Source organism: Nyctereutes procyonoides, unplaced genomic scaffold (assembly GCF_905146905.1).
Source record: "Nyctereutes procyonoides isolate TBG_1078 unplaced genomic scaffold, NYPRO_anot_genome, whole genome shotgun sequence".
NCBI classification, from domain to species: Eukaryota; Metazoa; Chordata; class Mammalia; order Carnivora; family Canidae; genus Nyctereutes; species Nyctereutes procyonoides.
This window is the reverse complement of record NW_026575140.1, coordinates 28,475,301-28,498,978: the sequence shown is the minus strand read 5'-3', so window position 1 is coordinate 28,498,978 and position 23,678 is coordinate 28,475,301. Positions and strand designations below refer to the sequence as shown.

General features: G+C 50.6%; 2 protein-coding genes across 2 annotated transcripts in view; both read left to right on the top strand.

Moving 5' to 3' along the window:
* Nucleotides 1–23,678, top strand: part of CAMTA1 (calmodulin binding transcription activator 1) — a 1,317,854-nt gene that overhangs the window by 436,709 nt on the left and 857,467 nt on the right. The window lies entirely within an intron of this gene.
* LOC129497797 (insulin-induced gene 1 protein-like) lies at nt 2,995–11,590 on the top strand. Its single transcript, XM_055306952.1, has 5 exons — nt 2,995–3,283; nt 5,629–5,753; nt 6,261–6,427; nt 6,778–6,877; nt 11,561–11,590. Exons 1-5 carry the CDS (start codon nt 2,995–2,997, stop codon nt 11,588–11,590), a joined length of 711 nt encoding a protein of 236 aa, XP_055162927.1.

The window sequence follows — 23,678 nt, the reverse complement described above, 5'->3', positions numbered from 1 at the left end:
CCGCTCCCAGCTCCCCGCCGCCCCGCCCCCATGCACCCGCCGGCCGTCCGCGCTCCGGAGCCAGCGCCGGGCGCGAGGGGGCGGAGACGTGTGCTGACGTCATATGGGCCGCCCGCCTCCGATTGGCCACCGCCGCCTCACCAGACCGCGAGCGGGCGGGGCGGGGCGCACGGAGGGCACAACCCCGGACGGTGGCCAGGGCGGGGTCACGTGACCCGGGCCCCTCCCCCCGCCTTCTAAGCCTCTCCCTGCGCCCTCCGCCCCGCGCCCAGCTCCACGCGGTCCCGATCGCGACCTCTTCACCCCCCCCCATCCCGCCCGCTGGCGCCCCCCCGGACAGGTACGCGGGGCGCGTGGGGACTCCGGGGCCGGAGGGCCGGCGGCCACAGTGGACACATGCTCAGCCCCGCGGCGCCGGCGGCCCGCCGCGGCCCGGACCCCGCGCCCGCTCACGGGCCTCGCCTGGTGCAACGGAGCCTGGTGCTGTTCTCGGTGGGGGTCGTGCTGGCCCTGGTGCTCTACCTGCTGCAGGTGCAGGGGCACGGCCCCGTGTTCCCCGAGGAGGCCCTCGCCACCGTCTTCTCGTCGGCCTGGTGGGTCCCGCCGTGCTGCGGGGCGGCGGCCGGTGAGTGCAGCGGGGGTGGGGGTGCGGGTGCGGGTGCGGCTCGGGGGCGCCGGGCCGGCCTCCCGCCGACCTGGCCCGGGGGCCGCGCGCGCCGAGCCCGCCGCCGTGCCCGGGCTGAGCGCACCCCGGACGGGCGGCGGGCGGACTGGTGAGCGGCCCGGCCCGGAACACGCCACCCGGCGGCCACCGAGGACAAAGGGGCACGTGGGCCCCGCCGGGCGGGGGGGGGCGGGGCGGAGGGGACGCCCGGCGGGCCGCGGGGGGCGCCGGCAGACTCCGTGCGCGGGGGCCGCTGACTTCTGGGGCACTTGTTCTTTTTTTTTTTTAATTATTTATTTATGATAGTCACAGAGAGAGAGAGAGACGCAGAGACACAGGCAGAGGGAGGAGCAGGCTCCATGCACCGGGAGCCCGACGCGGGACTCGATCCCGGGTCTCCAGGATCGCGCCCCGAGCCAAAGGCAGACGCCAAACCGGTGCCCCACGCGGGGATCCGCAGCATCATCCGCATTTTCATCGAAGGTTTCACGTCTAAGAAGGGCTTCTGGACCCGTCTAGGCCGCCGGGAAGCAGACACAGGCCGACAGCTCCGTCTCCGCGCCGGGCATCCACCCACCTAGGCCGGGGAGCAGGTGCGCTGACCGTCGGGCGCCGCAGAAGCGGGCCACACAGGAGAGGTGGGGGCTGTGGGACCCAGGAAATGTAACGACAGTGCCCGACCCCTGGACGGGCAGAGCAGGACTAACCAACCCCATTTTGTGCTGCCCCCGCCGTCTCCTGTAAAACGCCCCACACGACCTGCCTGTTGTTTAAGGCACTGCCTCGCCCTCGTTGGGCTATGAGGCGCACCCTGACCCTGATGGGAGACCCGCGCACCTAGGATCGCGGACCTCTGACCTTTAACCAGCCCAGGACTGCGAGCCCTGTCTTTTGCCGCCGAACCTGCGCGCGTCCTAACCAGGACACCAGGCTAGTCCAGGTGGCCCCTGTAGGGCGGATCGTGACTCCATCGGCCACCTGCGCGCGGACCCACCTGGCTGCGCGACGTTCCGCGTGTGCTACCACCTCCCTGGGCACGGACCCCTAGACACGGCCGTGCTCCTTCGCCTCGGGGTCCAGGCCCCTGCTCGTCCGCGTGGAGCGCGCCTGGACCCAAGCTCCAGCTCACAAATAAACCCTCATGCACTTGCGTCGGCGTCGCTCCTTGGCGGTTTCTCGGACCCGCGATCTTGGGCACAACAGGGGCCGCGTCAGGGGACGCGGCAGGTGCAGCGCCATCACCTGCTGCCGGCGCGGTGCCGAGGCGGTGTTAGCAGGGGACGCCACCGTGCGCCATGCCCGGGTAGCACCTGCCGCCCGCTCCCCCTCCCCTCTCCCCTCTCCCTCCCTCCCTCCCCTCCTCCCCTCCCCTCCCCTCCCCTCTCCGGCCAGCCCGCTCCCAGCTCCCCGCCGCCCCGCCGCCGTGCACCCGCCAGCCGTCCGCGCTCCGGGGCCAGCGCCGGGCGCGAGGGGGCGGTGACGTGTGCTGACGTCATATGGGTCGCCCGCCTCCGATTGGCCACCGCCGCCTCACCAGACCGCGAGCGGGCGGGGCGGGGCGCACGGAGGGCACAACCCCGGACGGTGGCCCGGGCGGGGTCACGTGACCCGGGCCCCTCCCCCCGCCTTCTAAGCCGCGCCGCCCGCCCAGCGCCCAACTCCACGCGGTCCCGGCCGCGACCTCCTCCCCCCCCCTTTCCCGCGCGCGGGCGCCCCCCCGGACAGGTACGCGGGGCGCGTGGGAGACCCCGGGGCCGAGGTCGGGGCGGGAGCCGGGGGCGTGGGGACCGGGTTGGAGCTGCACGCCCGACCCCCGCGGGTCGGCTCGGCGCCCTCCCCTCTGCCCGGGGCCCGGGTAACGTGTGCTGCGCGCGGACGGCGTGTGGGACACTTTGGGGCCGGACGGGCCAGCGCTGGAGGCGCGTGCGGAGGGCCCCGGGGCCGCTCGGAGCTGGCGGCCCGTCCCCGACGCCTGGCGGCCGCCGCCCACATCCCGCATCCCGCAGCCCCGCGCCCCCCAGCGGGCACCCGGCGGGACCTGGGCGCGGGCCGTGCCGTCTGCGGGCGGGCGCCCAGAGCCAGCCCCGGCTCCCGCGCGAGCCGCGAGGCCGCACATCGCCCCCCGCCCGACGGCCGCCCGGGATGCCGCGACCTTGACGGGCCCCGCCCCTCTCCCTGCAGCAGCGCCGGCCGCCCCCGGGGAGGGACCGACCGACGGACGCCCAGGCTGGACGACCGCTGCCGGAGCTGTGCGTGCGCCCCGGGCGCCAGGCACCGAGGCCTCCCTCCCGGTGGCCGGGGCCGGAGGGCCGGCGGCCACAGTGGGACACATGCTCAGCCCCGCGGCGCCGGCGGCCCGCCGCGGCCCGGACCCCGCGCCCGCTCACGGGCCTCGCAGCGCCGGGGCGGGGGGTCGCGGCGCTGGCGGCGGCTCCCCCGCCAGCTGGCACCGCCGCCTGGTGCAACGGAGCCTGGTGCTGTTCTCGGTGGGGGTCGTGCTGGCCCTGGTGCTCTACCTGCCGCAGGTGCAGCGGCACGGCCCCGTGTTCCCCGAGGAGGCCCTCGCCACCGTCTTCTCGTCGGCCTGGTGGGTCCCGCCGTGCTGCGGGGCGGCGGCCGGTGAGTGCAGCGGGGGTGGGGGTGCGGGTGCGGGTGCGGCTCGGGGGCGCCGGGCCGGCCTCCCGCCGACCTGGCCCGGGGGCCGCGCGCGCCGAGCCCGCCGCCGTGCCCGGGCTGAGCGCACCCCGGACGGGCGGCGGGCGGACTGGTGAGCGGCCCGGCCCGGAACACGCCACCCGGCGGCCACCGACGACAAACGGGCACGTGGGCCCCGCCGGGGGGGGGGGGGCGGAGGGGATGCCCGGCGGGCCGCGGGGTGCGCCGGCAGACTCCGTGCGCGGGGGCCGCTGACTTCTGGGGCACTTGTCCTTTTTTTTTAATTATTTATTTATGATAGTCACAGAGAGAGAGAGAGAGAGAGGCAGAGACACAGGCAGAGGGAGGAGCAGGCTCCATGCACCGGGAGCCCGACGTGGGACTCGATCCCGGGTCTCCAGGATCGCGCCCCGGGCCAAAGGCAGGCGCCAACCCGCTGCGCCACCCGGGGATCCCTGCGGCACTCGTCCTGCTCCCGCGCCCACGCGTGGTCGGTCTCGGCTCGGCCCGGAGGACCGCTTAGCGCCCCCCCAGCGGCACAGCCTCCCTGCACACGCGCGGTGTCAGGTGTTTCCTGCAGCCTCGCCAGCTGAGGAGGAGAGATCGGGCGGGCCCAGCCCTCGGCCCCAGCCCTCGGCCCCAGCCCTCGGAGCCACGCTCTGCTGGGCGGAGCACAGGTGCCCCTAAGTGGGACAGCCGTGGCGGGGGTGCCGCGCTGTGGGCTGTGTGTCCAGCCCTGATGGGCGGCCTGCCGTGGGTTTTACGTGCTTTGCCTGTTCACTCCTTACCACAGTGCTCTGTGACGGCTCCATTTCGCGGATGTGGAAACTGGGTGCAGAGACTTTAAGCATCCCTGTCTAAGGGGACGCAGTAAACGGCAGGCCGCTGTGCATCACTCTGCACACTGCCTCCCTGGAGCCTCGGGGTGTCCCCTGCACTGTGGACACACATCCTCTTTGCAGCGGACTGGCTGAGAACAGCTGCATGGCACAGGGCTGGGAGTGGAAGCTGTGTCCTGGCCAGGGCACGTCAGTCACTGCCGGGTGAGCGGTGGGGGTGGAGCACCCACTCAGTGGGTACAGTGCCTTCATCTCTGCTCTTAGAAAGGTAGGGTCCTCCTTTGCCTTTCTAAATCCTTAAATCACACAGCTATCCTATTAAAAATCCTTTTTGAGAAAGTCACCTAGAGCAGATCCCACCTTTCATGCACATTCGGTACAGCAGTTCTTTCTCTGAATCAAAAATTCGGTCTTAAAAAGGAAATATTGTAGGTTAGGTTTTATTTGCAATTGAAGCGTCGAGGAATTCTGCGCTCTCTCAGTTTCTCATACCTCCTTAAAAAAAAAAAAATTACCATATAAGCATAGGGCAAAATTCTTCAGTACGGTTGTGCCTCTTTACCCTTTCACCTTAAAAGGCAAGATTAAGTTACAGCTAAATAAGTTATAGAATTGTTTGGGTTTCAGTTTTCAAGACTCTTAAAATTAGAATTTGATAAACTGTAAGACAAACTTGAAACTGAAACGCTCAGTTTCACTGATTATTTTCACCACAACTGTGTCCCTTATTTGTCCAGGAACCTGAACGAGCTACTCCTTTCCTAGGACAGCAGGTGGAACTGCTCCGTGGCTCTCAAGCCTCTGCACTTGGCATCTTTAAGTGCTGAGCCCCATGTCCCCCAGTTGGTCCCATGGGCCGGGATCCCCAGCAGCCTCCAGGCACCCTGTGTGTTCCCTGCCTTTACTATGTCCCGGAGGCCGCACCCTCCCCCTGTCTAAGTTCTCTGTGTCCTCTCTCCTTTAAAAATCTGTGCCTGTGAAAACTCCCTAACTCTTCCTCCTGCGCCTTCTGCTTACATAACCCTTGTCATTTTACACATGAGGAAACACACATGAGGATCCAGGTCCCATCAGAGCCCACAGTGAACCAGGGGCCTGGTTCCCTGGGCCTGGTCCCGGGCTGTTCCCACAGGTCAGGACCTGGACTCACAGGGGTGGCTCCGCATGGCTGACTGGTCACAGCATTATATGGATAATTAACCCCCCCCCCCACACGGCCTGATTGAGTTCTGTGTCTAATTAAACTGAAGAACAGCGATTTTTCAAAAACAGTGTGATCCTTTTGTTTGTCGTCCAGGAAGACGAAACGAAAAAAAGCCCGACAAAAATTAGTCTTGATTCAAATGCTGTATTATAGCATATATGTTTTCTAGGAAAAGAACTGGTTTGAATCATCTGTTAATCGCACTTACAAGTCCTGTTGCCGTAGAGCTGGCGTGTTCTCATGTGTGGGGTTGTTTTCTTTGGCAGCCGTGGTGGGCTTGCTGTACCCCTGCATCGACAGTCACCTGGGAGAGCCACACAAGCTTAAGAGAGAGTGGGCCAGCGTGATGCGCTGTGTGGCTGTGTTTCTTGGCATCAACCACGCCAGCGCTGTATCCTTCAGAGGACGTGCTACGACCAGGGCATTTCCTTAGGTTATATGTTGAAGCACTTTTTTACTTCTAACGAGTAGATGTTATCTCACGGGTTAGTGGAATGATCTTCTTCCAACTATTTTATTTCAAAGCATATTGCTTGGTGTATAGGGTTTTCAGAATAGTTCAGGAAACTGTTGAAATAATACGAGAAGCGGAGTGGACTTTCTGTTTCGTCAGACAGTAGCTCCTGGTTCCTTGGAATTGGTTTTAGGAATTCTTTTACGTTTCACCCTCATAATCTTCCATTAAGAAGACCTGGTTTCCGTGGCCCAGTGAGAGGAGGCCAAGGGTCCCTGTTCCTGGGGAGGGGTTTTTTTAGATGGAGACTAATGTGGTACATACTAATGACAACATGGATAGGATCTGAGTTGCTTTGTTTGCTTGTTCTGTTGGTTTTTTTCCTTTGGCTTGTTTTGAGCATCTTAAAAATCACCGGACTTGTCCTTAACCTTGCATCACCAGAAATTGGATTTTGCCAATAACGTCCAGCTCTCCTTGACGTTAGCAGCCCTGTCTTTGGGCCTCTGGTGGACATTTGACCGTTCAAGAAGTGGCCTTGGGCTTGGGATCGCTATTGCCTTCCTGGCCACTCTGATCACTCAGCTGCTGGTGTACAGTGGCGTCTATCAGTAAGTACGTTCTCTAGCATATCTGTGTCGCCTAGAAGCTATGACTTCACTTTTATTAAAAACGCCCACTGAGCCGAGATGCCGTATTTTTTTAATACGTGATGTTGACTTAGGCATGAAATAATCACAAATACTTACTGTTGATGCCCATGTTAAAAATGTACCACCCATAACTTACCGTAGGGAAGCGAAGCAGTGGCAGTAAGCGCAGCAGTGAGACGGGACTGTCCTGCGGCCCGTTGTGGCTGCTGCGCATCGTGCGTCTCCCCACTGGTGGACTCTCCCCCGGAGGCCAGCCAGGCTCGGGGAGACTGACTGCTTAGGTACCATCTCTTCTGCTTTCTCTGCAGATACACGTCCCCAGACTTGCTCTACATCCGCTCCTGGCAGCCGTGTATCTTCTTCTCAGGAGGCGTCACCGTGGGCAGCATAGGACGGCAGCTGGCGATGGTAGGTCCTGCGGCGGTCTGTTCCCAGTGCATGATCGCTCGCCTGATAAAGTGGCTGCCCACGAGTCATTGTAATGTGTGGTTGAGACCCAAGAACAACAATTACAGAGAAAAGCATAAATTAAAAAAACAAAAACCAATGATACCAAGGCAACTCTTTGCTAAATGATAAAGATTTGGGGTTTGTGAACTCATGAAGAACTAGGAAGCAGCCAGGGTTGGCGGGTGACCCCTCATGTTACAGATGCATTCAGCAACCTCTCTAGGCTCTCAACGAGTCCAGTGGCTGGCAGATAAAGTCACTGAAATGGCTAATAGTTGATGATGACGAGGTGTCCGCCGTCCATCCCACGAGGGCAGGAGATGCAGCAGAGGCCCTGCACCCAGGTTGAGGCCTGGGTAGACGGGCCCTGCACATCCCGGGCTGGGGGACCTGGCTCAGCCTCCCTGGAAGCCCTGCCATCGGCCGTAGAGGGGGTCACACGGCTTGGAGCCATTGACCATTCCTTGAGACCTGGAAGGGCAGAGGGAGTCAGGGATGATTTAGGTGGTTCTACCTTCACATACAGTAGTAGTTACACTTTCACATTGGAACACATTAGTACGAGAAAGTTCTGTCAGGAGTTGACTTTGACTCTAGGGCTTTAGTAAAACGAACGGAAGAGAATTGCTGAGTCTTACGAGGGCCACTGCCCTCACATCAGCCCTGGGGCTTTCTCAGAAAACTTATCTCAGTCCCTCAGGCTATTTATAGAACAGGACATTTATTTGTGCCAGCTGATACTCACTTGTGGGAGCTGAATTTGAAGGCCACTTGGCTGTTTGACAAAAATAGAACTAATTTCAGAAAGACACAATGTGTAGTGTGTCCCACTGGTTCTGGAGTTCACCGTCCCTCCCTCCATGCCTTGCAATTCTGTGGAGCCAGTGCCCAAAATGGGAACTCAATGAAAGTACGGTTTCTTGCAGCCCCAGTGAGGGTCAAAGGACTTGGCTTGCTTATTTTGACTCTTGCAGCCTCACATGAGACACCCATGCACCGGCTCCCTCCCATGCGGCCCGCTGACTAGTCGTCCGACTAGAACCAGGCAGGCCCACGTCACCGGGTTGTATCTGTCCACCACCTGTCCTCTGTCCGTCCACCGGTGCTTGTTGCGTGCGGCTTCTGTTTCAGTAGCTTCGGTAGAGAACTCCTAATGTGGCTTTTGGGGTAAAACTGCTGTCAACAGGGTGACTTCATGAAACAAAAACCTGAATGACGTTCAACAGGTTGCACGTTGTGGTTTCAGGCTGCTCGGCTGGTGCTGTTATGCGTTTGCAGGGAAGGGTTAAGCCGGGGTTGGGAAGTGAGCATTAGTCCCGTAGAGGTAGTGACTTCCACGGGTACGAGTTATACGCACCGAGAAATGGTCAATGGTTGGAGGGAACTGATTTGAAGAGTCCTACATGTCACACCTTTGAAAGTACCGCTGCTTATAGATTGTGTTAGCAGATGTCCCTTGCGCCCCCCCCGCCCCCCGTCGTTATGGTGGAAATATCAGAATTAAGTGAAAGTTTGATAAAGGTAAGTTTTAAACATAAAGCAAGCGAGCCAGAGTTGCACTTCTCCTTACTGAAGCTTGCTCTTCCCTAGACTTTACAAGTGGAGAGACTTATGTAAGGACGTTCTCATACCTTGAAACGTGGGGAGCGATAGTCACCTCCCCTCCCAGGTCATCAGAGTGAGCGGGCGTCTCGAGGCTCTGCGCCCACCCCGTGCACCACTGTTCCTGTCCTCGAGAATGGAAACCCTTCCTTCCCCGTGGGTCCCAGCTGCAGGGAAGGCTGGCAGAGTCCTCAGAAGTGGGGGCTCCCTGCACTTGGACCAGTGGCACCACCAGCCACACCCTGTGGTTGCCCCCGAGATGAGCTGCTGACAGCAAGTGGCTGCTCCTGGCCACTCGAGGGTGGGGGCAGCCCAGTCCCCGTTCTCTAGGTGGAGAGCATGGGATGAGGGTGAGCACATGTGAAACTGCTGGCCCTCATGCCCCCAGCCCTGTTAGTGCTGGAGGAAGCCAGGAGAGTCGTGCTAGAGTGGAGCACAGCTTCTGGAAGCTTCTGGCTTCGTTGCGTAGGGGTGTTATGGAGGCCTGAGAGCGGGGAGCCAGGCATTAAGGCCACTTGTATAGTCCAGGTCCATCTGGACTGGCAGGCAGCCCTGGCCCCCGAGGTGAGGATGGCCTTGTGGGAGTTGGGGGGGGGCATCTGTAAGGGGTCAGGAGCCCCTTACAGGAGCCGCTGCTTCTGGAAAGTAGAACTGCACATGGTTTGTAGGGTCTGTTTGATTTTTCTCATCTTTGTTAAAAAAAAGTTACAGCAAAAATGATAGTTTTGTAATGTAAAGCGCAGGTGATGGGTGTAGGAAGTGATAGTGTAGACTGCGGAGGGCGGTGGTGAGGGAGCCAGGGAGGTCCGCTGTGAACACGTGGGGCCCGCTCACCTAGACGTCGCTGGAGGTCCCTGGGATGGAGGCCTTCCTGCCCTGCCACCACCACAGCCGCCCAACACCCACCCTGACTTGGCTCCTGGAGGGTGAAGCCTTCCCGGACACCACCCTGGCATTGCGTGGCAGTTGACGCCCTGCCGCTTTGATCCTCTTGACCTCCATCCCTGGAAGTGTGTGCACACGAGTCTCGTGGAAGCAAGAGAGTCTTACAAAAGTGGACCCGGGGAATCTTTGGCAGAATGCACCTGCAGCCAAGGGAGTCCTCTGGCTGCGGCGGTGAGGGTGCGGGACCCGGGCCCTGTCTGCAGTGGTGCTGCTGCGACAGCAAAGTACATGAAGCTAAAATTGCGTCCCGCCTGCCGGTAGAGCTGGGAGTGCGGGAAATTATAGCTGTCTCAGGCTGCGGCCTGACCGACGAATAAAATACGAATCCTGATCCAGGTGCCCTGCCTGACCAGGTGTTTGGGGGGCTTCTCCCTTGATGCTGCAGCAGCAGCTGGCCCAGGAGGCTGCTGGGAGGACCTCAAGGGCTGGGGGCCCAGAGCCCTCCCCCTGGGGCAGCCTGCACCCTGACGGCCCGGGCGAGTGGGTCCTGTGGTGTGAGTGTGAGTCTGTGGGTCCCTGAGCTGTCAGCCTTGGAAAATGCTTCTGTGGCATCTTGAATGTTGGCGCCATGATGTCAAGTCCTCCCTGGCTAGAACCTTCCCCCTCGGGTGCACCCCTGCCTTTAAAGACGACAGGGAGTTAAGAGGTTTTTCAGGGAGAGTCTGAACGCTTGAGCCTGCCTCCTTAGTTGTTACCCTGCTTCAAAGAAGCAGAAAGAACAACAGCTTTCTTATGTGTAAAAACAGGCTCACGGTGCTCAAACCTGGAAAAGCCCTTCCCGTGCTTACCTGCAGGGAGCTGCCCGGCGTCCGGAACGGGGCTGCCAGGCGGGTGGCTGTGGCTCTGGGCCGCCCTCGCCAGAGGCCTCCGCCCTCAGGCTGCTGGTGGCGCGGGGCCCGGGCTTGTGGGGGCGCTTTCTCAGAGCGAACCCCTGATCCAGGACGGACACCTTCGCCCCGAGGGCCTCCGACGGCCCTGCTCACCCACGCTCCTCGGGCTCCTTCTCCGTCCTTGCCGTCGGCTCCCTGCCTCAGGGAGACACATGCTCATTTGCCGGGGTCGCTGGGTCCCAAAGCCGCAGATGGGCCTACTCCCATCCCGTGGCTCAGGGCGCTGCTGTGGCAGCTGCGCGGCCACCCAGGTGTTCCAGAGGAAATGACGCGTCTCTGCGTTTGTAGCTTCGAATCTTTGGAAACGTGGAGGCTTTGAGCTGCCCCAGGAAGGGGACGCGCGGCTCTGCTTCCCGCTCCCAGGCCCAGGCCTCCTGGCAACGGACAGCTGACGGCCTTTCCCGTGGTGGTGGCCGTCAGAGCAGCGCCGGCGGGTGCGGAAGGGACGCGGGGTGAGCTGGTCAGGGGTGTGCCACCCACCCTGCGAGCACACGGCTCCCGACGGCCCGCCCGCCTTGGGGTATCTTGGGGTCATCACTGCAGGACCCCTTCTGCCCAAGACCTGCAGCTCTCAGGCTGTGGCCCCGTGTCTTCTCCATCCCAGGCCGAGCGTCACCTCCTCTCGGTGGTCACAGGTGTCCTTATGCTAACGCCAGACCTGAGTTAGGTCTCCCACGCACAGCGGATCGCAAAGCCATGTTTTCTGCATCTCCCCATGTGCACGAGCCACTCGCACATCTGGCGTGCTCTTACGGGGCTCAGACGAGGAAGCGCGGGGCACGGGTGTCTCGGCGTCCTAGAGCCAGGCCGGTCTCCCCAGGCTGCCCCGGGGGAAACCAGATGTTAGTAAAGGTCAGGACAGAGGCCCCCTTCCTGGGGAGCAGACTGCTGCGCACAGAAGCGTGTGCATCCTAGATCGCAGTGTGTGAGCGTCCTGGTGTCCTCGCCGTGCACCCCCGGTGCCCCGACCACACGGGACCCCACGGCCTCCCCGCTGGGGCGGAGGTCGTCCTGCCTCCACCTGTGCAGCAAGCTCCGCGCTGGGCAGGACAGGTGGCTCCCGGCCAAGGGTGATGCGGAGGTCACAGGGGCCCGTTCTGCGCCAGTGGCTCCCACATGTCCTATCCCTACCACGCTCTGTCGGAAGATCCTCTCCTCCTGTGCACACACGGGGCACTGACGTTCTTGCTCTCCTTCCGTGCAGGGCGTTCCTGAAAAGCCGCACAGTGCCTGAGTCTTCAACCCCCCCCCCCCGAAGAAGAGCACGATGTGGGAAGAGAGTCTGTGACACTGGATTGTGGCAAAGATGATCTTTTTTCCGCAGTGATCTATTTAGATTGGGCTGACTGTACCAGTGACTCCCGGAGAAATGACTCACCTGTCTTAGAATAGCAAGTGAAGAACTGCTTATCGCAACATGGTCCCTTTCTTGATGCGTCCATGCCTGCGTCCTGCTCTAGAGACGCGCCCCCCCCCAGCGGGTGCGGGCGTCAGGCGGGTACGGCTCCCCGAGTCCTCGATCTCATTTATGTTCTTAAAAGCAAGTTGCCAGGGATCCCTGGGCGGCGCAGCGGTTTGGCGCCTGCCTTTGGCCCGGGGCGTGATCCTGGAGACCCGGGATCCAATCCCTCATCGGGCTCCCGGTGCATGGAGCCTGCTTCTCCCTCTGCCTATGTCTCTGCGCCTCTCTCTCTTTCTCTCTCTGTGACTATCATAAATAAATAAAAATTGAAGAAAAAAGCAAGTTGCCATATTTCAAAGCCTTGAACTAAAGCCTAATTACCAGCTCCTGGTTTTGTACCCGTGCCCATAGGGGGTAGCTTGATGGTGCTTAACAAAGGTGAAGTGTGGAAAAATAGGAATAATATTTGTCCAAAAGATTTTTTTTCCCTAAGAATAGGGTTGTGTAAAAAGCGAAGTTGTGTGGCAGTGAGCCCCGGGAGGCCGCGCCCGCGCCGAGACGCTTCACACTCCGGTGCCGCATGAGCGTGTGCTTCGCTCCCCCTGTGGGATTCCGTGCAGACAATCCTACTGAGTGCAGAGGGCGGCGAAGGCCGTAGTCCTACCCTGGGATAGCCCGGAGTTCTCACCGCGGTACTTGACGAGTCTCATCCAAAATCCATGCCCACCTGAGAGGGAGTACCTGTCCGCCGTGCGTCTCAGTCTTAGCGAGCCAGAGTCATGGGCGGTGTTTCTTCAATCCTCCAGAACAGACACGGCGAGTTCTCCACAGCCCTATGGAGTTTGCAATCTGCGATCGCCTTGTAAAAAGACGCGTGCACATGTCACCACATTGAACATTTGGGGTTTCTGAATACTCAAAGACCTCGGTGAGCACAATGTCTTCACTTAATGGCATAGACCATATTAGACCCACTTTGCGAGGACTGGGTCGCAAACTTCAAGTGCAAAGTATATGAAAACCAATCTGAGCCTTGTATTCTCTTAAATATTTATTATTATTTTTTTTAACGTATGAGATGTTGAAGAGGGGTTCTCCATTCATTTCAGTGCTGCATGGAGGCAAAATTCAGCAATAATTTCTTTCAGTTCTGTCGCACCCTCCACCGAGCCCTGGTCCTTTGAAAATACTCCAGTTTTGTGGGTTTAGTAGATGTGTCATTTTTACTTAACAAATTTACCTTTTTGTATTTTGCAATTGAAATGTTTTTGTTTTAAATCCTGTGAAAGTGACTTCATTAGGAGACTCCTTTTGGCTAGAAACAGGCAGTGGGCAGGACGGGGGTCGGAGTCACTGGCATCCGCGGCCGCGGACGTGCGTGTGGTGGTCTCGTCGCGCCTGTTTGGTTTTGTTCTGACAAAAATACCATGGAATGAATTTTCGGTGACTGTGTAGCTAATCTGTTCTAGAGGAATTTTGTGTAAAAGTCACCGAGATCGTTCTGAACTTTGCACTGACCCCTTACATGTTTTCTGCAAGTGAAGATGGATGATTAGCCGTGTGTGAAAAGATTTCTCAAGGAAGAGGTCAGCATCTTACGAGAAACCAGAAGTTATTAGGTGAAAGCAGTAATTGAATCTTTAAAATATACTTGATCATGTACAAACAGTAAGTATTTTTGTCTCTGAAACTGGAAGTAAATCTTTATCTGTTAGAAATAATGTAGCCAAAAAAAATGTGAATCTGAAGAATTTTTTTGCCAATACTTTATAGCAAGTGTATGAACCAAAGTGATTTGTGTTTGTAAAAATGTAAAATACTCTGAACAAAATTTGCACTATATCAGATACAAACATCTAGTGAGATTCACATTCATACTAAGTTTTCAGCACTGTGTTCTTGTTGCATTCATTTTTTACTTTTATTAAAGGTTCAAAACCAACTCTTGTATTCACGAGCTTTTCTTTAAAGGGGCAGGGGGCTTGTCTGCGTGGGGTGTTAGAATTGGGAATGGGAAAATATTTGATGGTTCTTCAAACTTGACTCAGCGTTTACACAACCTCTTGGGGAAAGACCGCTGAAGTGTATTTTTTCCTCCCAGTGGGAGGTGAATTTGGGAGGTGACCGGCAGTAGGATCCACTCTGACTCCCTGCCCCACCACACACACACGGACGGGCGGGGTGACTCCCTGGCAAATAGAGCCCAGGAGGAAGGGACCATGCTGATGGTGACCCCCGCCCCCTACCGCAGACATGGCCCTCACCACTGAGGCGTGAAGTTCTGCCTAAGAGGAGCCCAGTTCATGCAGCTCCGGCACAGCAGTGCCCGCACTGAACCCGTCCAAGCCCAGGTGTGAGCAAGTCTGGGAGTGTGGCATGCAGTGGGTTGGCAGGCAAGGAATCCTGTCACCCTGTTGATCACAAGCAAGGCACGCTGTCCTAGAGTTCCTTGTCCCCTCTGTCAGCTGCAGGGGCCAGGCTGAGAGCAGGAGCTCCGTCACTGAGCTGCTTTTCAGGATCACCTGCTACCTCACCTCAGGATGTGTCTGGACAAGAAGTCCCTGACTTTCATGGGGAGGAATATTAGGGTAACAGCAGACCTCTCCACAGAGACCTGGCAGGCCAGAAAGGGCTGGCAGGATATATTCAGGGTCCTAAATGAGAAGAACATGCAACCAAGAATACTTTATCCAGCAAGGCTCTCATTCAAAATGGAAGGAGAGATAAAGAGCTTCCAAGACAGGCAGGAACTGAAAGAATATGTGACCTCCAAACCAGCTCTGCAAGAAATTTTAAGGGGGACTCTTAAAATTCCCCTTTAAGAAGAAGTTCAGTGGAACAATCCACAAAAACAAGGACTAAATAGATATCATGATGACACTAAACTCATATCTGTCAATAGTAACTCTGAACGTGAACGGGCTCAATGACCCCATCAAAAGGCGCAGGGTTTCAGACTGGATAAAAAAGCAGGACCCATCTATTTGCTGTCTACAAGAGACTCATTTTAGACAGAAGGACACCTACAACCTGAAAATAAAAGGTTGGAGAACCATTTACCATTCAAATGGTTCTCAAAAGAAAGCAGGGGTAGCCATCCTTATATCAGATAAACTAAAATTTACCCCGAAGACTGTAGTGAGAGACGAAGACGGACACTATCTCATACTTAAAGGATCTATCCAGCAAGAGGACTTAACAATCCTCAATATATATGCCCCGAATGTGGGAGCTGCCAAATACTTAAACGAATTATTAACCAAAGTGAAGAAATACTTAGATAATAATACACTTATACTTGGTGACTTCAATCTAGCTCTTTCTACCCTCGATAGGTCTTCTAAGCACAACATCTCCCAAGAAACGAGAGCTTTAAATGATACACTGGACCAGATGGATTTCACAGATATCTACAGAACTTTACATCCAAACTCAACTGAATACACATTCTTCTCAAGTGCACATGGAACTTTCTCCAGAATAGACCACATACTGGGTCACAAATCGGGTCTGAACCGATACCAAAAGATTGGGATCATCCCCTGCATATTCTCAGACCATAACGCCTTGAAATTAGAACTCAATCACAAGAAGAAGTTTGGAAGGACCTCAAACACGTGGAGGTTAAGGACCATCCTGCTAAAAGATAAAAGGGTCAACCAGGAAATTAAGGAAGAATTAAAAAGATTCATAGAAACTAATGAGAATGAAGATACAACCGTTCAAAATCTTTGGGATGCAGCAAAAGCAGTCCTGAGGGGGAAATACATCGCAATACAAGCATCCATTCAAAAACTGGAAAGAACTCAAATACAAAAGCTAACCTTACACATAAAGGAGCTAGAGAAGAAGCAGCAAATCGACCCGACCCCCAGAGAAGAAGAGAGTTAATTAAAATTCGAGCAGAACTCAACGAAATTGAGACCAGAAGAACTGTGGAACAGATCAATAGAACCAGGAGTTGGTTCTTTGAAAGAATTAATAAGATAGATAAACCATTAGCCAACCTTATTAAAAAGAAGAGAGAGAAGACTCAAATTAATAAAATCATGAATGAGAAAGGAGAGATCACTACCAACACCAAGGAAATACAAACGATTTTAAAAACATATTATGAACAGCTCTACGCCAATAAATTAGGCAATCTAGAAGAAATGGACGCATTCCTGGAAAGCCACAAACTACCAAAACTGGAACAGGAAGAAATAGAAAACCTGAACAGGCCAATAACCAGGGAGGAAATTGAAGCAGTCATCAAAAACCTCCCAAGACACAAGAGTCCAGGGCCAGATGGCTTCCCAGGGGAATTCTATCAAACGTTTAAAGAAGAAATCATACCTATTCTACTAAAGCTGTTCGGAAAGATAGAAAGAGATGGAGTACTTCCAAATTCATTCTATGAGGCCAGCATCACCTTAATTCCAAAACCAGACAAAGACCCCACCAAAACGGAGAATTACAGACCAATATCCCTGATGAAGATGGATGCAAAAATTCTCAACAAGATACTAGCCAATAGGATCCAACAATACATTAAGAAGATTATTCACCATGACCAAGTGGGATTTATCCCCGGGATGCAAGGCTGGTTCAACACTCGTAAAACAATCAACGTGATTCATCATATCAGCAAGAGAAAAACCAAGAACCATATGATCCTCTCATTAGATGCAGAGAAAGCATTTGACAAAATACAGCATCCATTTCTGATCAAAACTCTTCAGAGTGTAGGGATAGAGGGAACTTTCCTCGACATCTTAAAAGCCATCTACGAAAAGCCCACAGCAAATATCATTCTCAATGGGGAAGCACTGGGAGCCTTTCCCCTAAGATCAGGAACAAGACAGGGATGTCCACTCTCACCACTGCTATTCAACATAGTATTGGAAGTCCTAGCCTCAGCAATCAGGCAACAAAAAGACATTAAAGGCATTCAAATTGGCAAAGAAGAAGTCAAATCTCCCTCCTCGCAGATGACATGACACTGTACATAGAAAACCCAGAAGCCTCCACCCCAAGATTGCTAGAACTCATACAGCAATTTGGTAGCGTGGCAGGATACAAAATCAATGCCCAGAAGTCAGTGGCATTTCTAGACACTAACAATGAGACTGAAGAAAGAGAAATTAAGGAGTCAATCCCATTTACAATTGCACCCAAAAGCTAAGATACCCAGGAATAAACCTAACCAAAGAGGTTAAGGGTCTATACCCTCAAAACTACAGAACACTTTGAAAGAAATTGAGGAAGACACAAAGAGATGGAAAAATATTCCATGCTCATGGATTGGCAAAATTAATATTGTGAAAATGTCAATGCTACCCAGGGCAATTTACACGTTTAATGCAATCCCTATCAAAATACCATGGACTTTCTTCAGAGACTTAGAACAAATTATTTTAAGATTTGTGTGGAATCAGAAAAGACCCCGAACAGCCAGGGGAATTTTAAAAAAGAAAACCATATCTGGGGGCATCACAATGCCAGATTTCAGGTTGTACTACAAGGCTGTGGTCATCAAGACAGTGTGGTACTGGCACAAAAACAGACACACAGATCAATGGAACAGAATAGAGAACCCAGAAGTGGACCCTGAACTTTATGGTCAACTAATATTCGATAAAGGAGGAAAGACGATCCACTGGAAGAAAGACAGTCTCTTCAATAAATGGTGCTGGGAAAATTGGACATCCACATGCAGAAGAATGAAACTAGACCACTCTCTTGCACCATACACAAAGATAAACTCAAAATGGATGAAAGATCTAAATGTGAGACAAGACTCCATCAAAATCCTAGAGGAGAACACAGGCAACACCCTTTTTGAACTTGGCCACAGTAACTTCTTGCAAGATACATCCACGAAAGCAAAAGAAACAAAAGCAAAAATGAACTATTGGGACTTCATCAAGATAAGAAGCTTTTGCACAGCAAAGGATACAGTCAACAAAACTCAAAGACAACCTACAGAATGGGAGAAGATATTTGCAAATAACATATCAGATAAAGGGCTAGTTTCCAAAATCTATAAAGAACTTCTTAAACTCAACACCAAAGAAACAAACAATCCAATCATGAAATGGGCAAAAGACACGAAGAGAAATCTCACAGAGGAAGACATAGACATGGCCAACATGCACATGAGAAAATGCTCCGCATCACTTGCCATCAGGGAAATACAAATCAAAACCACAATGAGATCCCACCTCACACCAGTGAGAATGGGGAAAATTAACAAGGCAGGAAACCACAAATGTTGGAGAGGATGCGGAGAAAAGGGAACCCTCTTACACTGTTGGTGGGAATGTGACCTGGTGCAGCCACTCTGGAAAACTGTGTGGAGGTTCCTCAAAGAGTTAAAAATAGACCTGCCCTACGACCCAGCAATTGCACTGTTAGGGATTTACCCCAAAGATTCAGATGCAATGAAACGCCGGGACACCTGCACCCCGATGTTTCTAGCAGCCATGTCCACAATAGCCAAACTGTGGAAGGAGCCTCGGTGTCCATCGACAGATGATGGATAAAGAAGATGTGGTTCATGTATACAATGGAATATTCCTCAGCCATTAGAAACGACAAATACCCACCATTTGCTTCAACGTGGATGGAACTGGAGGGTATTATGCTGAGTGAAGTAAGTCAATCGGAGAAGGACAAACAGTGTATGTTCTCATTCATTTGGGGAATATGAATAATAGTGAAAGGGAATATAAGGGAAGGGAGAAGAAATGTGTGGGAGATATCAGAAAGGGAGACAGAACATAAAGACTTCTAACTCTGGGAAATGAACTAGGGGTGGTGGAGGGGGAGGAGGGCGAGGGGTGGGGGTGAATGGGTGACGGGCACTGAGGGGGGCACTTGACAGAATGAGCACTGGGTGTTATTGTGTATGTTGGTAAATTGAACACCAATAAAAAATAAATTTATTATGAAAAAAAAAAGAAGTGATGTCAAAAAAATAAAATAAAATGTAAACAAATACCAAAAGAAAAAAAAAGAAAAGAAAAAATTCTTCATAGTATTTTTCAAGGCTGCTTTAGGGGCAAAATTTGTGGCTGTTGAACAATGTACTTTGTCTCCCTCCTGACATAGATTACTTAGATTAAGCCCAAAATAAAGTTCAAAGAAACAGACATCAGGTATACTTTTATGAGTGATATGTCCTGATATGATAGGAAAGTAATTATCATGTATCATATATTCTTTTCCCACTACCCCGATTCATGCCGTCATTTCTTCTCACTTAGACTATTCAGTAGCTTGCTACCAGTTAATTCTGATTTAGGGAAAGATTCCTTGGGTTAAAAATTCAGAGACTTGGATTCTGTAATTTGCTGTGCTATCAACTGTTATCGTGTATTATTCAAAGGGACTGGACATTCTCAAAATTCCCCTTAAGTCATATTGTTTTCCTCAGTTAAATGCTCCCTTCAGGTTTCCTCCAATTACATTCTCAAAACAGATCAAATGTCAACTTTGTACTCAAATCATTCTAATCCTTCCATAGGAATTCAGTGGCACTAGAGAAAGGTCCAGATTACTTAGAATAGAATTCCCACTGTCCGGGATCTGAACCCAATCTACCCTTCCAACATTTTCTGTCACATTTTTTCCAAGTACATGCAAGCAAGAAATCCTGGTCTGCTAGTTTCTCTCATTTGCCCTACACTTTCCTGTCTCCATACATTAACCCCTTTGAGGGGCCCTCCCATGTAATACTATATGCCTGTATCTTATCCATCCTTCAGGCCATCTCCTACAGGATTCCTCATTCTTGGCTACACTTAGATTCTTCCATTCTCTGTATCCATCATGATTCGTAAACTTTTATTTACTATTATTTACATTTTATTTAGTATTATCAACTAAATTTTTATCTTAGTAGCAACAAAATCAAATTTATTTTCTACTCACAGTACTTACTGCTTTACAATGAAAATAATAATTAGCTGAAAAATACCTATAGAAATAAATATTGCAACTCCTATTTCCCCCTCTTTTTTCATCATTTATTACCTCTAATTTTAAATTTAAAAGTATTTTTTTCTTTTTGAAATGGAAGTTGTTTGTATAGTACTTGTATTATTTTCTCAGGATACTATGCATGCATGCAAAAAAAAGTGCTAAAATCACACATGTTAAGATTGTTGATGAATTTTCAATGAATTAATGGGATTCCTTTATGTTACTGGGAATAGTTCAATATTTTTCAAAGATACATACTTGCCAGAATCTACTCTTGATAAATACTTGGATAGTTTCTGATTGAGAAACATTATGAACAACACTGCAATGTACATTCTTATATATATATATATATTGGTGCATTCACTTCTCTTTGGAGAATACTTGGGACAGATACAAACAAGAGAATTGCTGGATAAGACAAGCTGATGTTCAATTTTAGTTAATACTATCAGTTTTCCAGAGGAGTTATACCACTTTACTGTCCTTCCAGTAATGAGGCTGACTTCCACTTGTTCTTCATTCTTGCCAAAGCTACGTGGCACACCTGATTTTTGCCATTCAGATGGCAGCTTTGCATCTGTCACCCAAGGGATGGTTCTGGGATCACCAGTTCTGAAAATCAATGGGACGTGCATTCCTGAATCACAGAAGAATGTAGCAAATAAAAACGCAGTTCTTACAGGTTGCTTGTAAGCAGTCAGTTGGACTATCCCCCCGCCCCCAATCCAATCCCCCAACCCCGGCTCAGGGCAGAGAAAGTATTCAAAAATGCCCATCTCTCAGTCTTCCCTGAAACAGACTGTACACACAAACTAAGGATCCAGCTTCTAATTAGCCAGTGGCTACTTCCACTGCCTTCTTCTTCCGGCTCACTGCCACTTAAAACCAGGTCAACAGGTCTCTAGAAGGAACTTGTACAAATGCCTGGAGCTCTAGTTTTTGTGGCTGCTTTTTATCCTTATTCTAGGCCATTTATCTCTGTCAATCTCCAAACTTTGTTCCATTAGTCTGTATTTGGACCAACCCCATACTGTCCTCATTAACGTACCTTTACTAAATGTTTGGATATTGTGCTGTGGTTCTTCAAGATTTTCTTGGTTACAGCTGGTGCAAAAAAATTCTTAGTCCATATAAAATTAAAAATCATCTTGCAATCTTCACACTCAAAAAAGTATGATGTAGTATTGAGATTGCACTGAATTTACAGATCTACCAGGGAATAGTGGACATCTTTACAATACAAAGTCTTCATAAAACTATGTACAATTTTTAAATCTCTGGATCATAGGAAATGAAATAAATTAGCAGACCAGAAAGGAACAAGGATGAGTTTGAGACAAGAAAAAAGAGAAGTAAATAGATTGGATTATATCAAGATTAAAAAGTTATTATCAAAAGGACATTAATTTGCATCCTCTATATATCCTGTATCAACTGATTATCTCTGGTTAGATAATTTAGCTAATTCAGCAATCAGTCCTTCATTATCATAAAATAAATGAATTAACTAGAAGAAATCTGGAGATGAAAACCTGGTAAAAGTCAAAAAAATTACTCATAAAAATAAAGTAAGCACATTAAATGTACGCCAATCATTTTAAAATGGTATCAATTTGAAGGACAAAGTACCTGAAATGCTTACATATTGAATGTGTTCAGGATTAAGAAAAAGAGGGTTTGCTTCAAGATAGCTGACTGCCTTAAAAAAATCATTTGAAATTGAATAAATATATGGTCCATATTTTTAAAATTTGCTGGTAGTATAAAGAATCATTTTGATTTCAATGACTTCAAGTAAAATGGTAGAACCCCAATACCTAAATCAGTTAAAATTATAAAGATTTCATGAGACAAGAATTTTATGGGTATAATCTTAATCTCAGTGTCTATATTTTGTCTGCATCCCTTTCTCATGTAAAGCCTTCCAAATGGAACAACTGTGATAAAAGTCTGAATTTAATGATATCTACAACAGCTCCATTCACAGTGAAGCATACAGAATAATTAAAATACATCTAAACTCAAGCATAATTAAAATACATCTAAACTCAAAGCTCTAAGAAGTGAATTGTCTCATTAATGAAATGCCTAAGTAGTCCAAGAAGAGAACAAAACATTCCATCAGAGCATGAGTAAGTATAAAATGTTACTGAAGATACACTTCCTAATGAAGTAGCTTTTCAGTATCCTCAATGGATCAAAGGAAGGTGACTTTCTGGTTTCAACAGAAAATCAGTCATAATATGTTCCAGATAACTTTATGTTAGAGAGAATGTTTATAAAAATTATAAAGCCAAAATATACCCAAAATGATAAGAAAGTTATATTTCCACTTACACATATACATTCTTTAATATATATATATATATATGTGTGTGTGTGTGTGTGTGTGTGTGTGTAGTAGAGAGAGAGAGGACAAATAAAAATAAATATGGTAATACAGAACACAGCATTTTCATTAGCCTTTATAGAAGGGTATTTTACAAATTCTACTATGGGGGTGCCTGGGTGGTTTAGTCAGTTAAGTGTTGGCCTGGGTTTCAGCTCAGGTTGTGATCCCAAGCCCCACTGCAGGCTCTCCACTCAATGCAGAGTCGCCTTAAGACTCCATCTTCCTCTGCCAATCCCTCCACAACAATAAGTAAATAAATCATTTTAAAAATCTACTATGAAACATAAAAAATTATGATAAAAATTGATATGTGGGAACCTGAAGGAGCTCAATTTGGTCACTCAGAATAAAAAAATAAATATAATTTTTTATACCAATGACTTCCAAAGACTCAAAGGTACAAATCTTTGTTACAGCCTCCAGTAACTAGTGTTCTAATATCATCTCATTCCCTCTCACACTTTTCTCACTATATTCCGAAAACCCTGGCATCCTTTTAACCTTTTAACTCACCAAGTATATTCCGACCTGAGTTTTTTACACATGTACTTTCCTTTATCTAGAAGATAATTTGTCAACACTCATAATCTAGCTAAGTTCTACCTATTTTCCTGGTCTCAGAAAATACCTCTTAAGTGTCAGTTGCTCAGTGGTATCATCTTATCTACATTAGATCCCCCAAATATTCCCTTTTAAAGTTCCTTTTTACATCTTAACAAATACCATTATATATAATGATGTATTTATTTTTGTTTATTGTTTCTCCTACTAGTCAAACAAAATAATTTTTTAACAAAAAATAACTAGAATTACCAGGAGACAGAGAAAACAAAAGTTGAGGATTTCTACCTAGAATGATAATCACTGAGATGTAACAGGAGGTTATAAATTGAGATTGGTAGGAAAAGATGAGGAAATCTCCATCCAGAATTCATCTATTTCGGTACCACCATAAGACCACATACTCCACTTGTGGAATCAAAACTACTCCAAGATAGGAAACTGGAAGATGTTTAAAAAGGAACTTCATGGGTAATTTCAGATATATTCTAACTTTAACATGAATAGCAAAATGGCCTGTCCTTTTCACAAGATTCCAAGTATTTCCTTTTGAGACGAAGCATGGGGCAAATGATTCATTAAGCACACAAAATGTAGAACAATTTTAATGGTGATCCCTTTGTTTAGAGTAACAAAATTCTAGCAGATATTTGCTTCTCTTTGCTTTCATATATTTACTATATATTGTAATTACCAGAAACTGACAGTATATAGTGATAAAAAACAAAATGTTCATGGTTTGTAAAACACAAAAGATTACATAAAAACTTAGAAAAATCTAAAAGGGGACGCCTGGGTGGCTCAGCAGTTGAGCGTTTGTCTTTGGCTCAGGGCATGATCCTGGAGTCCCAGGATCGAGTCCCGCATTGGGCTCCTCGCATGGAGCCTGCTTCTCCTCCCTCTGCCTGTGTCTCTACCTCTCTCTCTCAGTGTCTCTCATGAATAAATAAAATCTTAAAAAAAGAAAAATCTAAAAAAGATTCTACTTGTGTGTTA